We start from the raw sequence: 13,404 nt of genomic DNA, 5'->3' as shown, positions 1-13,404 counted from the left end.
GACGAAATGGTAGAGTTCTCTATTCTTGGCGAAGTCAGGAAGGGGATCAGTAAAACTGCTGTATTGGACTTCCGGAGGGCTGACTTTGAGCTGTTCAGGACACTGGTTGGCAGAGTCCCTTGGGAGGTGGTTCTGAAGGGCAGAGGAGTCCAGGAAGGCTGGGCACTCTTCAAGAAGGAAATCTTAATGGCTCAGGAGCGGTCTGTCCCCACGTGCCCAAAGACAAGCCGGCGCGGAATAAGACCGGCCTGGCTGAACAGAGAGTTGTGGCTCGAGCTTAGGAGAAAAAAGAGGGTTTATAATCTTTGGAAAAGAGGGCGGGCCACTCAGGAGGACTATAAGGATGTTACGAGGCTGTGCAGGGACAAAATTAGAAAGGCCAAAGCTCATCTGGAGCTCAATCTGGCTACTGCCATTAAAGATAACAAAAAATGTTTTTATAAATACATCAACACAAAAAGGAGGACTAAGGAGAATCTCCATCCTTTACTGGATGCAGGGGGAAACTTAGTTCCAAGAGATGAGGAAAAGGCTGAGGTGCTTAACGCCTTCTTTGCCTCAGTCTTTAGCCGCAAAACCAGTTGTTCTCTGGATACCCAGTACCCTGAGCTGGTGGAAGGGGATGGGGAGCAGAATGTGGCCCTCACTATCCATGAGGAAATGGTTGGTGACCTGCTACAGCACTTGCATGTACACAAGTTGATGGGGCCGGATGGGATCCACCCGAGGGTACTGAGCGAACTGGTGGAGGAGCTGGCCAAGCCGCTTTCCGTCATTTATCAGCAGTCCTGGCTATCAGGGGAGGTCCCAGTTGACTGGCGGCTAGAAAACATGACACCCATCTACAAGAAGGGCCGGAGGGTAGACCCGGGGAACTATAGGCCTGTTAGTTTGACCTCAGTGCCAGGGAAGCTCATGGAGCAGATTATCTCGAGTGTCATCACGCGGCACTTGCAGGGCAACCAGGCAATCAGGCCCAGTCAGCATGGGTTTATGAAAGGCACGTCCTGCTTGACGAACCTGGTCTCCTTCTATGACGAAGTGACACGCTTAGTGGATGAGGGAAAGGCTGTGGATGTGGTGTATCTTGATTTCAGTAAGGCTTTTGACACCGTTTCCCACAACATTCTCCTCAAGAAACTGGCTGCTCTTGACTTGGACTGGTGTATGCTTCGTTGGGTTAAAAACTGGCTGGATGGCCGGGCCCAAAGAGTTGTGGTGAATGGAGTCAAATCCAGTTGGAGGCCGGTCACTAGTGGAGTCCCCCAGGGTTCAGTACTGGGGCCAGTCCTCTTCAATATCTTTATTGATGATCTGGATGAGGGGATCGAGTGCACCCTCAGTAAGTTTGCAGACAACACCATGTTAGGTGCATGTGTCAATCTGCTCGAGAGTAGGAAGGCTCTGCAGGAGGATCTGGACAGGCTGGACCGATGGGCTGAGGTCAACTGTATGAGGTTCAACAGGGCCAAGTGCTGGGTCCTGCACCTGGGGCACAACAACCCCAAGCAGCGCTACAGGCTGGGAGAAGAGTGGTTGGAAAGCTGCCTGGCAGAGAAGGACCTGGGAGTATTGGTTGATAGTCGGCTGAATATGAGCCAGCATTGTGCTCAGGTAGCCAAGAAGGCCAACAGCATCCTGGCTTGTATAAGAAGCAGTGTGGCCAGCAGGTTTAGGGAAGTGATTGTCCCCCTGTACTTGGCTCTGGTGAGGCCACACCTCGAGTACTGTGTTCAGCTTTGGGCCCCTCACTACAAGAAGGACATCGAGGTGCTTGAGAGAGTCCAGAGAAGGGCAACGAAGCTGGTGAGGGGCCTGGAGCACAAGTCTTATGAGGAGTGGCTGAGGGAGCTGGGGTCGTTCAGCCTGGAGGAGTCTCAGGGGCGACCTTATCGCTCTCTATAGGTACCTTAAAGGAGGCTGTAAAGAGGTGGGGGTTGGTTTATTCTCTCCCACGTGCCTGGTGACAGGACGAGGGGGAATGGGCTAAAGTTGCGCCAGGGGAGGTTTAGGTTGGATATTAGGAAAAACTTCTTTACTGAAAGGGTTGTTAGGCATTGGAATAGGCTGCCCAGGGAAGTGGTTGAGTCACCATCCCTGGAGGTCTTTAAAAGACGTTTAAATGTTGAGCTTAGTGATATGGTTTAGTGGAGGACTTGTTAGTGTTAGGTCAGAGGTTGGACTAGATGATCTTGGAGGTCTCTTCCAACCTAGACGATTCTGTGAACTATCCATGAGTCAGTCCATATAATTGTGCCCGCTATGCCTGAAGCAGTATCCTGGTTTCAGCTGAGATAATTTTCTTCAGAGTGGCTGGTATGGTGCTGTGTTTTGTGTTTAGGAGAAAAATAACATTGCTAACACACCAGTGTTTTAGTTGTTACAGAGCAGCGCTTACACCAAGTCAAAGGCTTTTGAGCTTCTCCTACTGCCCTGGTCAGAGAGACTAGGGGTGCACAAGAAGCTGTGAGGGGACAGAACCAGGACACCTGAACCCAAATGGCCAAAGGGGTATTCCATACCATGCAATGTCATGCTGAACGATTAATATGGGAGGGAAGGGCAGTTGTTTTTTGGGGACTGGCCAGGCGGTTAGCAATTGTGGTATTCATCACTTGTTTTGTATCATCTTTTATTATCGTTATTTCCCTTTCTTTTCTGTCCTATTAAACTGTTTTTATCTCAACCCATGAGTTTTACTGTTCTTTTCCCTAATTCCTTCCCCCATCCCACTGCATGGATGGGGACTGGAGTGAGAGAATGGCTGTATGGTACTAAGCTGCCTGCTGGGTTAAACCACAACAAGCATCATCCTTCATAAGCTTTGGAAGACATATCTCAATCAATAATAAATGGAGCTATTGTTTTTGGAGTACAACAGCAAAGAGGCTATGAGGGTTAGATGAAGCACAGTACCAGTGCTGCTCTGCAATGCCGTAGGAAACTGAGATTTCAGTCAGCTAGGAGCCTAACACATATGGTCCAAAAGCAAACGGAGATGCTCTAGCCTTACACAGAGTCAGAAAAATTTCATTTCTACCCCAGCTCTTCACAAAAACATGCCACAGCCTTCATTGTGTCTATAGACTGAACAGGTAGAGAAAGTTCAGTTAGCTGAAATCTGAAGTTAGTCTTCAGCCCTGCAGCTGCCCAGTACGGGGAACTTCTTACAGATCTCGAAGTGAGAATAATCTCATGGGTCTGCTTTCTTATGCATGTGGGTGGCTTCCTCTGATTAACTGGGTATTTTCTCGAACTTTGAGGTAAGATTAAAAAAATAAAGATTGAAAGAAGAAACAATTATACATGAGATCCAGTAAACAGCACCAGAAGTTAAATATGAAAAAGGAAAACACAGAAAAAAGATTCACAAATTTCACACCTTACAACAGTTACAATTCAATACTTGTTTTTTTCTCTAGTTAAAAAATAATTAAACATTTTTAAGTGCACAATTTAAAAAAAACAAGTTTTATGATTTACATGTTTTTCAATTTTCTAAATGGCTTTAGTGAAATCAAATACAATTCCTAAAGTTACAACAGTACAACATTTGTATGAAGATGTTTATATTGCAATGTTAATTACCCTCTCCAGCTCCCATATATGGCCCTCTTTCATCACATAATGGATTTAAATGTCAGTTGTCAAATCTGTAATACTCAGACGCATACCTGGTTTAGGATTCTAAATTCTTCTAAGAGGCTTTTACAGGGTAAATCAGGGGTTTAGATCTATGGCATTTTCCTAACAGGAACACAGATGCAGTTTCTCATTGAAAAGACAGCACCATTTGAAAATTAGTCCAATCAATGAACAATCAAAATCAAAGATGCAACACAATCTATATCAGACAATGCGTTACGTAACTCCTAAAGTGATGATAGAACCACAACGAAGAAGTACACTTGGCTAGAGGCTATGTTCAGCTCTTGTTCCTTCAATGTCTTTGACTTAATGAAGAGACACACTCTTAACTAATTGCTTTGGCAGGCCAGCAGGCTGTCTTTGCTTAATAATATTATTAGGAATTCCACAATGTTTCAGCCTCTAATATTCATGATTTTCAATATACGCTTTTTTTTTTAAAGTGAGCCTCAGGATTACTTTCCTTTTATAAGACGATGCTTTTTCTCTCACTTCTCCCACTAGTTGCTGCATTAGGCATAGTAACGCACAAGTATGCAACATGTAGACCTAGCTGGGTACTTGTATGTCACAGGAAAACAGTACTTACAGAGCACTGCTAATAAAAGGCTATTTGGAACAACTCTGAGTTCACGAATAATAGAAAACTATCTTCCCCATATGCTTGCTTCATGCTTACCACATACAGCCATCTGAATTTGCTCAAAGGCACAAGAGCTCTTCATCTTACAAGTCTGAGCCGTGAACATGCAGCAAAATTCCAATTTCATATTCACAATACAAAACAAAGATTCGAAACGCCAAATTGGGTCATTATTTGTCCTTCACACTCAATTAAATTCCTCTTCTTTGCTAGTTCAACAGTCTTTCTAGACCTAGCAACCCATAACAAAGCAACAGGCAGCCAAGCATTTGAAAAATGTCGGGCTTGAGTTTTTTTTTCTTCATAATTATATTTAAAGAAAAGATACTACTGCCATCACCCAGCTAATGTCTTCCCTCTACATCAGCCCCCTGTTTGTTTTGTGCAGTATAAAATACAGTAAAAAATATAGTTATTTGACATTTGGTTAGAACAGGGAGGGAGAGATCTAAATGCATAATACATAAAGACTTTAACATGCTCAGTCTATAACTGCAGCTTCCCAAACGTCTGCTCAGTGCTATTTGGCACTGGAAATCTATTTTTTTTTCTCTCCCTTGATGCATAAAGCTTTACTTCTCTACATATCCAGATCCCTTTGGTCTAAATCTTACGGAAGCAGCTTAACTTTCTATAGGAAGAGGTTCACTTAGTCACAGAGGAGTGAAGCATGAACACAAAGCCCTGCAAGACTGGCCTGGACATCAGCTTGAATAGGGGCAGGCTTGGAATCAGATCATTCCGAACAACTTTTTTCTCCCTCTAAATGTGCGTCCAGCCTCTGATCTAATGAACGCCTAATGCCTTTAGTCAAATTGGAAGTTCTACTGATAAGGCAGCAAACACTACTCCAAACAAATCACTACTTTACAGCTAAGCCAATACAGTATGCTTCACAGGAGAAAAAAAATATTCAAATTCTTTCAAGCACAGGTCATAAAATAAGTGAGCCTATAGTCTTACAGTGTTCCCACCTATAGAACAGAGGAGCATTTAGTCAGCTCACAAAGCTTCTCCTTCAGACATTGCTCCAATCTCAAAAGACAAAAGCAATCTTCTGGAAATGACTGCAGAATAAGTAACACTGCAGGAAAGTAACTCCAGACATAGATGAAGATACTTGGGACCAAAGAAGTGTAGAATTTAAGACACAGCCTTGCCATCAGCACTCACAGTTCAATTGCAAAGGGAGCTCTGTGATCAACATATGCATTTTATGCTTGGCATGACTGTTTTTGTGGTTCTTTATAGGCACTGAATGTACCTAATACATGATGCAAAGCCCTTGTAAATAACTTTGGATTCCGACATCAAGCTTGACACTAAATTTTATGAGGTGTGATACAGTAGTGCTGTCAAATCTGTCTTGGATTTGACTCTCCTCTACCACATCCTGCAGAAAAAATGAAGACTTGTTTGCTACATGCATGCTACTAGATGATCATGATCTGAAATGACTGACAGCTCATAGCCTCCAAGACCTCCCGCACCTTACAAAGGAACATAGTATTAAAAATATTGCAAGAGATAAGAAAAAGTTATGACAGTGACCATGTTCACAGAGAAAAAGAAAAACATGTTGAAGTGAAGAGTCATCTTCTGATAAAAACATCCCTCACTACTGGACCATCTTGTACACAGGGTCTCCAACTTGAATTGTTCCAGTTTTGTCAACGGCAAAGTATCTTCCAAAGAGAGGGCTGGATTTGTAAATGTGTCGCTCAGACGGATCACATAAGCGGTAACTGCAGAGAGAGAACACTTTTTTTAGAATCAGTGGTAGCAAATCCTAAATATCAAGATATCAGTGGTGAGAGAGAGGACATATGAACAGTCACCATATTATACTACAAAATAAATAAATACTATAATTACTGAGAACTAAGCAGTTCAAATAGAGAGAAAGAACCTGACTGTATTCACGGGTCCACGTACATAATACACATACAGAAGATATTTTAAAAAGAAATGCTGAAGTTGCTGAGTTAGACTTAAATACCTCAAATTTCTGATACACCAGGCATTCACACTAGCACTGACGGAAGAGGCAGAGAATGTAAAGTTTGCAAGTAAGAAGAGAGAATTTCCTGAATTTTCTTACTGTATAGAATTGCATAAAGTAGAACAGAAGCCAATACACACATAACTTTACACTGCATTATTACATCCTGCACATACTTCAAAGCACTTTTAAAACATCAGCCCAGCATCTGTTGGATCTAACCTAAATCCAATCCCACAGCCTGAGACACACTGGTATTTTTACAACCTTTTCAATGTTTCCAGGGGCTCCTTCCTGTCCAGGACCCCAGTGTCTGGGTTAACAGTTGTTAAAATACACCTGCAATTACAGACAGCACCAAATCAGTAACAGCTTCTGATTATAAATCTCTGTCCATCTATATAAAATAACAGTCTCAAATATTTACCTTGCACAGCACACTGTCCCTTTCATTTCCACACTGCCAATAAGAATTTCCTCCCAGGTGTCCTGAGGGAAGGAAAATATTAAGCACATTTTAGACATGTGCATGTACAACCGTTCTTCTAGGAGTGGCACAGTCATTCTTAAAGAGGCTGTACCATTCCAGATGGTCACCTTCACTTGCATCTTCAAGTAAGTGCAGTTATATTACGGTACAGTTTTAATGAAAACCCTGTTGTCCCTACATTCATCCAATCCATGACCCACCAGTAATTATATCTGGAAAGAAAGCTATGTAGGTAACAAAACCCATTCTGCAGCACGCAGTTGTCTGAACTTAAAGCAAGTTTATTCTAACTGTGCATGTGAGAATCTGATCTGTGACCTCTGCTAGTCACTACTTCCACAGAAAGGAATTTTTTAGTGGAAGTAAGTTTTCACTTCTCTGCACAAGCTTAACATTGCAACCCTTCTTGGGAGACCCATTTTTGTTTTTAGGAACTTCACAGATTTGGGAATTACCAGATCTATCCAGAGCAAGTTCTTTGGAAAAAGGGAACAGGATGTCAAAACACTTAAATGCCATCATCACCTGTTCATTTCATCGCCAGATACCTTCATAGACAGTGCTTTTTGAACTACCAGAATATAGTCAGAGATGTAGTGTTGGTGCTGCAGAATCACAATGGTCAGTTTTACTCTTGTGCCAAAGACTATAAAACATCACGCTCACAATTTACTAACTGCTCATTTGTATCATTAATTTGATCAATGACAGCATGCATAGCCTTCCTTACTTCACACTTGAAAGTGAGCTTTAAGTAGCAGCCTGTCACTTTTTTCTTCCTTTCCTAAGCTAATTAAGTATTCACAGACCTGTTTTCTCCCTCTATGCTTCACATGCAAGCGAGCAGAAGCTGTATCTCTCTGGAATCCAGCTGTATATCACCAAACCGCAGCTTTCCTCATCCTTGTTGGCACCATCCCCCAAGGAAACAGTTATAAAAAAAACACATCCAAGCCTTCAAAAAGACATTTAAGAGTTATTTTACCTCCTCAAAAGCATTGCAACCTGTCACAAAAATATTCGGTCTGAAGTTCTGTATCTTAACTTTCTTCTCCAGTCTGGTATTTAAGTCCTCCAGTGAAGCTTCTGAGATGATCAAGACTGGGCTACAGTCAGGATAGGCAACCTACATAAACAAACACCAAAAAATGTAAGGCTGCTGTAAGAGCATGGGTGCAAAGTTGGCAAAACTACTGAACAGCAAAAGGACTGATATGTTGGAACCAGTGACCACGTATTAGCCTGGCAGTGTTAGGCTGCTGTATTCACATTTTAATTTTGATGGAAGGATGTTATCTAGTAAAACACCTGCCTTTTCCTATTTCAGAACTGCCACAACTTTCCTTTGCTCAAACTGTAAAATTAAACTTCTATTTATAGAATGAAGCTGAAATTATATAAGCTGCCACAACTTCTTACAAGCTGATATTGTATGCACATCCCAGACATTTATCCTAGGTGTTACAAACAGAGCTAAATATATCACTAAAGCATGCTATGGCAAGCTTTGAAGGATACCAAGTTGTTTATGGATCTGCTAAACTTACATGGTCGACTATAATTGACTAACTGAATTCTTCTATGCTTCTTCTATTCTTCACGCTAGGATTCCTGAACGCCACCCCTCGTAACCTGACACACCATATGCTGAAACCATTAGTCTTCTGTACCAGTCTCAGTTACATGGTAAACGCATATGCATGAGAATCCAGAATAGATTATATACTTTCTTTTCTTTGTGCAACAACAAGCACTACACCGATGTCCTATAGATAAAAACGTCACGAGAATAATGTAAGGCATTCACAAACTGTACTTCCTTAAAAAGTATGCACTCATCAGGTAGAGTTCACTCCATCTTCATATAGGAGCTGTGTTCAGACAAGGAGGACATCAATAGCTCCAATGATATAAAGACATCAGAGCATGGCAACTCCCTTCCCTTCCTACATTATCTTTATCTAATATCACATCGTCAAGCTTCTTCCCACAGAAAGAAGGAGATGAAACCTCTGTAACCCTTTCTGGATGGTAACTATAGACTAGGACTGTAACTATAGACACTGGGGTTGAATGTTGTCCCTTTAAATAAACTATGAGGTAATACAACTCATATCAGTAAACTCCTAGATCTCACAAGGGATACTGAATGAAAGTTTTCTACACAATACGGGTTATAACACCAAAACACCTTTAAAAACATGATTTTCTTCTATTCTCCGAGGCACAACAGGAATGGTATTTAATTCTGCAGTTCCTCTTTAAATGTCAGTGTCAGACTCTAGTTGTGAGTGGTCAACAGCTTGGAACAAATCTAAGGTAAAATTAAAGTAATTTCATCATAGAAAAGGAAAACATTCACATGGTTTAAGTACGTGATATAAACCTTGCTAAAATGGGCTCATCACAAACAACTGAATGTGCAGATTCGGTGGCTGGGGAAGGAAACAATGAGAAGGTAATTCTGAGAACAAGAACATTCATTTACCTCATCTGTGGTTCGGAAAAGATTTATTACGTCCTTTGACTTTCTTGGCACCATGGAAGGCTCAAAGTGCACCAGTCGATAGGGCTCCGAATTCAGGAAAGTGGTGAGCCACCGAGCCACTTCATCTCCACAGTCCCTGCCTTGAATATCCAGTCCGAACAACCTGAAGGATAAGACATATCACAAAGCTAGTTGTAAAACCAAAGACTCAAGCATGCTTATTATTTAAAAGTAGGCATCTCATTTTAATAGTAGAAGCTAGATACATTTAACAAACTGCATGAATTAGTGAGGTAGAAGCTGGTTTCTGGATTTGGCACAAGGATCACTTCCAGTGTGCAATCTTGTGGCAACTTTGTTTTGGAAGCTAGGTACCGTGGACATGGCCAGACAGTAACAGTTGGTGAAAGAATGCGCCATGAACAGACTAGGTGCTCAGAGCTTAAAAAAAAGTCTATTCTTGCATTTGCGTGTGACTAACAACACAAGATCTCTGCCCAGAAATCAACTGAAATGTAATTAATTTGAGAAAATGAACATTGCGGTGCAGTTAGTCACTATAATTAGCACTTGCTGATGTCCCTAATTGTTAAGGAAGCTTTTGTTCAAATTTTAGTGCTGTGAAAATTTACCCAGAGTGGAGTGAAACTCTGCTGCCTAACAGACCCCTTCAGCTTACATTCTGACACTAATTAATAAATTTGTATGTGCTGTAATTATTTTTTACTATAAAGCAGCAATGAACACCTTATTGCTGAGGCTGCAAAACAGGATGTAAAAACCTGGTGTTCACACATTCCTCAAAAAAAATCCAATCCAATCAAATCACACACCAGGTCTAGACCACTTGAGGATCAGCCTGTCAGCACATGAGGCAGAGCAGAAAGAGCAATGTAAATTTCAGCCCTTGTTCTCAGCAAGACCCTTCCCCAAAAACTAGCTGCCTCCTGAAAAGTCTCTGGAAGGTGTTTGTTTGTTTGTTTTTCCCACACCGCACAAATCTGTTAAGAATAACAACAAAAGGATGTATGTCAGCTTCTCATAAGGCTGCTGGCAAGAACTCACCCCAGTGAGAACTGGCAACAGGCTACTAATTCAACAAGCAAAGCTCAAACCTAAGATACTGAGCTATACGCTAGGAGAGGTTAAAGATTTATAATGGAAGCAAAGTCCACGGTGCACGAAAACCCACTGGCCGCACAGTACAAAACAAGTTTATGCCCAGAACACTTTCCTGGCACACAAGGTAAACCTCAACTCAATCTTCCAATAAACTTCCACAACAGTCATGAATAAGCTAAGACTGTCTTCACAGTAGTGATTTTGACCCAACTACACTGCAGTTTCTTCTACCTGCGCTGCACAGCTTAAAGCACGTAGATGCCCAGGCAGCTCATCTAGCTTGGCCCAGTTCCTAGGGGTCCTCTCCTCTCTGCTCGCATCTCACGGGCATGCCCTCCTCACCCACAGGCAGGCTGCAGGGCTCCAGGCAGCGACGGCTAGCAGCGGGCTTCTGCTTGCAAAAAGATTAATTTGGTTCATGCACAGCATAACTGCCCCTGCAAAAGGAGCTACTGACAGCTCACTCCTACTTATTTTCTGTCTTTTCAGAAACACCCAGGGTTTCTTGGTGTGTGCACGCACCCAAACACTTGAAGTGGCTGTGTGTTCCCCTCAGCCAAGCCCCCAGCTCTTCGGGGTATTCCTATGGCTGTCAGAAACTCTCAACACAGCGCCCGTACGGCAGCCCTCTCACTCACCAATCTCTGCATCACATCTGTTCTCACCCACTAACTCCACCAGCCACATCCCTGCTGTTTGCTGGGATCCTCACACCAGCTCTGCGGCACAGGTGGAGATGAAATTGCCACTGCCCAAGAGAGCACCTGACTGCCTTTTGCTTCCCTCCCTTCTCTCTGTCGCTGCCTGCCTGGGGGCTGGCACGAAGCAGCTTCCAACAACACTGTTCTCCACCTCAGAAGCAGATCTATACTGATTAACTCAGGGGTTTAGGGATCCATGGGAACACCGCACAATCACAAATTTAAGTATCACAACACATACCAACAGGCACAGAGGAAGAACACAGAGGCTGCTTCACCAGAGAGCTGTAAAAACTCACTAATGAGTTATCTGCATGAATATGAACCGTGCCTACTCAGTGGCTTCAGTCCTACACTTGACTCCCCCAAACACGGGGTTTTTAAACATCCAAGTAAAACCTGCAACTGGACTTACCATTTGTAGAGGTTACAGACAAAGCCTACGCAGCCTTTTGCAGCCGGACACCCTGCTGCGTTGCCTCAGCTCCAAACTCCTGGGCACGAGCCAGCACCCATACGAAGGCCTGGCAGTTTTTCATTACTGAAATATATTTAGACTACTTAAATCTTTTTCTAACAAGTTTTAGAAAGTTGTGTATGTGCTGGACATGCGTGTCACTGCCTGGCACACACACGTTACAGAGGTAACGCACAACCGAGGCTTTGAGGTGCAATTACCCAAGCGGGGAGTAAACATAGGTGAGTAAACACGGCACGGCATGAAGACTGGAGATCATGATTTATGGTCTGTGACTACTGTTATCTTTCCTGATATTTATTTACGGTGCTGTGTAGCAGATTAAAATTAAAGCGTTACGGCAGTCAGCCCTGGACCTTTGGTGTAAGGCACAGCACCTGCAGATTCCTAAATAAGAAAACACCAGCCGTTCCCCAGACTCGGAAAACAAGGCGTACAAGGGAGGGGCACACTATAACCTGGGAGAAGGGACGAAGCAGGAGCCCCCCCCCCAGCCTCCCTACCCCCCGTACCTGCAGTTCCGCACCGGGTTTTTCCTGGGGAGCCTCACGGGCACACGCAGCTCCTCCATGCCGGGGGCGCTCAGGGCCAGGCAGCCATCCTCGCAGCCGACCGAAACGAGGACGAGCCGGGGCTCCTGCCGGGCGGTGACCATGTGCCCGTCCTCCTTGGTCACCAGCCAGAACCTGCGGCGCGGGGGGCGCGCAGAGGCTCAGGACCACGCTGCGCAGCGGCGCCCCGCACCAGCCGGCCCCGCACCGCCCCGCACCGCTCCGCCCTACCTGTCCCGCAGCTCCCCGCTCTGCAGCCCCATCGGCGTCACCTGCGCCCGCGGCACGGCCACCCCCCGGCACGACTTCACGGGGTACACGAAGAGGCTCGACACCGTCCCCACACGCTGCAGCCGGGCTGGGCGGCGGCGGCGGCGGCGCCCCGCGGCCCAGCGCCAAGCCCCCAGCAGGGCGCCCAGCGCCAGGGCCGCCGCCGCCGCCCACACCCAGCCCGCCCGGGGCGCCCGCAGCGCCGGGCCCGCAGCCCCCCACGGCCCGCTCATGGCGCCCGGGCCGCACGCAGGGACGGGACGGGGACGGGCACGGGGGCGGTGAGGGGAGGTGCGGGGCCGCCCCCTTCCGGCGCGGGGCCGCTCGCCCTCACAGCGCCGCCGCTGCCGCATGGGGTGGTCCCCGGCCCGCTCCGCCCGCTGGGGGCTGTGTCCCCCCCCGCCGTGTGTCCCCTTCCAAGGTGAAGGCGTTCTGCCGGCGTCCCTGCCAAATCCCTTGAAACCCCTTCTTACGGTGCTTTGTTGAGCAAATTGGTCCCTGCAGGACCCTCTGGGAGGGTGTTCGTTCTCCATAGAGACATTTAAAGTCTGACCCCTGATGGAGCCGACTTACTGGCTGGGACTGCCTTGTGCTGCTCTTCAGGTGCTCTCCTGCTGACCCGTGAGCCTTCTCCAGGCTTTGGGCATCTACCGCTGACACTAGCAGCGACGAGTGGAATGATTAAAGGTTCCCCTGCCCCGGCAACTTTACTACAAAGCCCTCTTCACCGGCATGGCCAGCCTGTGACCAAAAATTCCCTGACAGGTGGGCCCCAGCAGACTGGGTTTCTCAAAGCAAGTCCCATGGTCTAAGCAGTCAGACCCCTGGCTGCAGCACCAGTCCTGTAGCCGTTTGTTGGTTTGCCAGATTCGAACGGTCCTTCCAAACCCCTTCCCTTTAACTGTGAGGACTGATGAGAAAACTACCTGTGCTCCTGAGTCCCTTGCCACTCACTATAACTTTTCTTGATACTCCTCAGACTGCTCTTGGCTATATCAGTGGTGCCCACGT

General features: G+C 45.4%; 1 protein-coding gene across 1 annotated transcript; it reads right to left on the bottom strand.

Annotated features, from left to right (window-relative positions):
* Positions 1-3,392: 3,392 nt before the first annotated feature.
* LOC308191661 (mitochondrial amidoxime reducing component 2-like) lies at positions 3,393-12,648 on the bottom strand. The gene is made up of 7 exons (XM_080584312.1): positions 12,355-12,648; positions 12,085-12,258; positions 9,272-9,434; positions 7,769-7,909; positions 6,721-6,782; positions 6,561-6,632; positions 3,393-6,036 (listed from the first exon to the last, which is right to left on the bottom strand). The coding sequence occupies exons 1-7, from the start codon at positions 12,624-12,626 to the stop codon at positions 5,910-5,912; spliced, it is 1,011 nt and encodes a 336-aa protein (XP_080440438.1). The 5' UTR covers positions 12,627-12,648; the 3' UTR covers positions 3,393-5,909.
* Positions 12,649-13,404: the final 756 nt, after the last annotated feature.

This window comes from Anser brachyrhynchus (assembly GCF_964034855.1).
Source record: "Anser brachyrhynchus genome assembly, chromosome: 3".
NCBI classification, from domain to species: Eukaryota; Metazoa; Chordata; class Aves; order Anseriformes; family Anatidae; genus Anser; species Anser brachyrhynchus.
The sequence above is the reverse complement of the archived record's forward strand: the minus strand, read 5'-3'. Positions and strand labels throughout refer to the sequence as shown.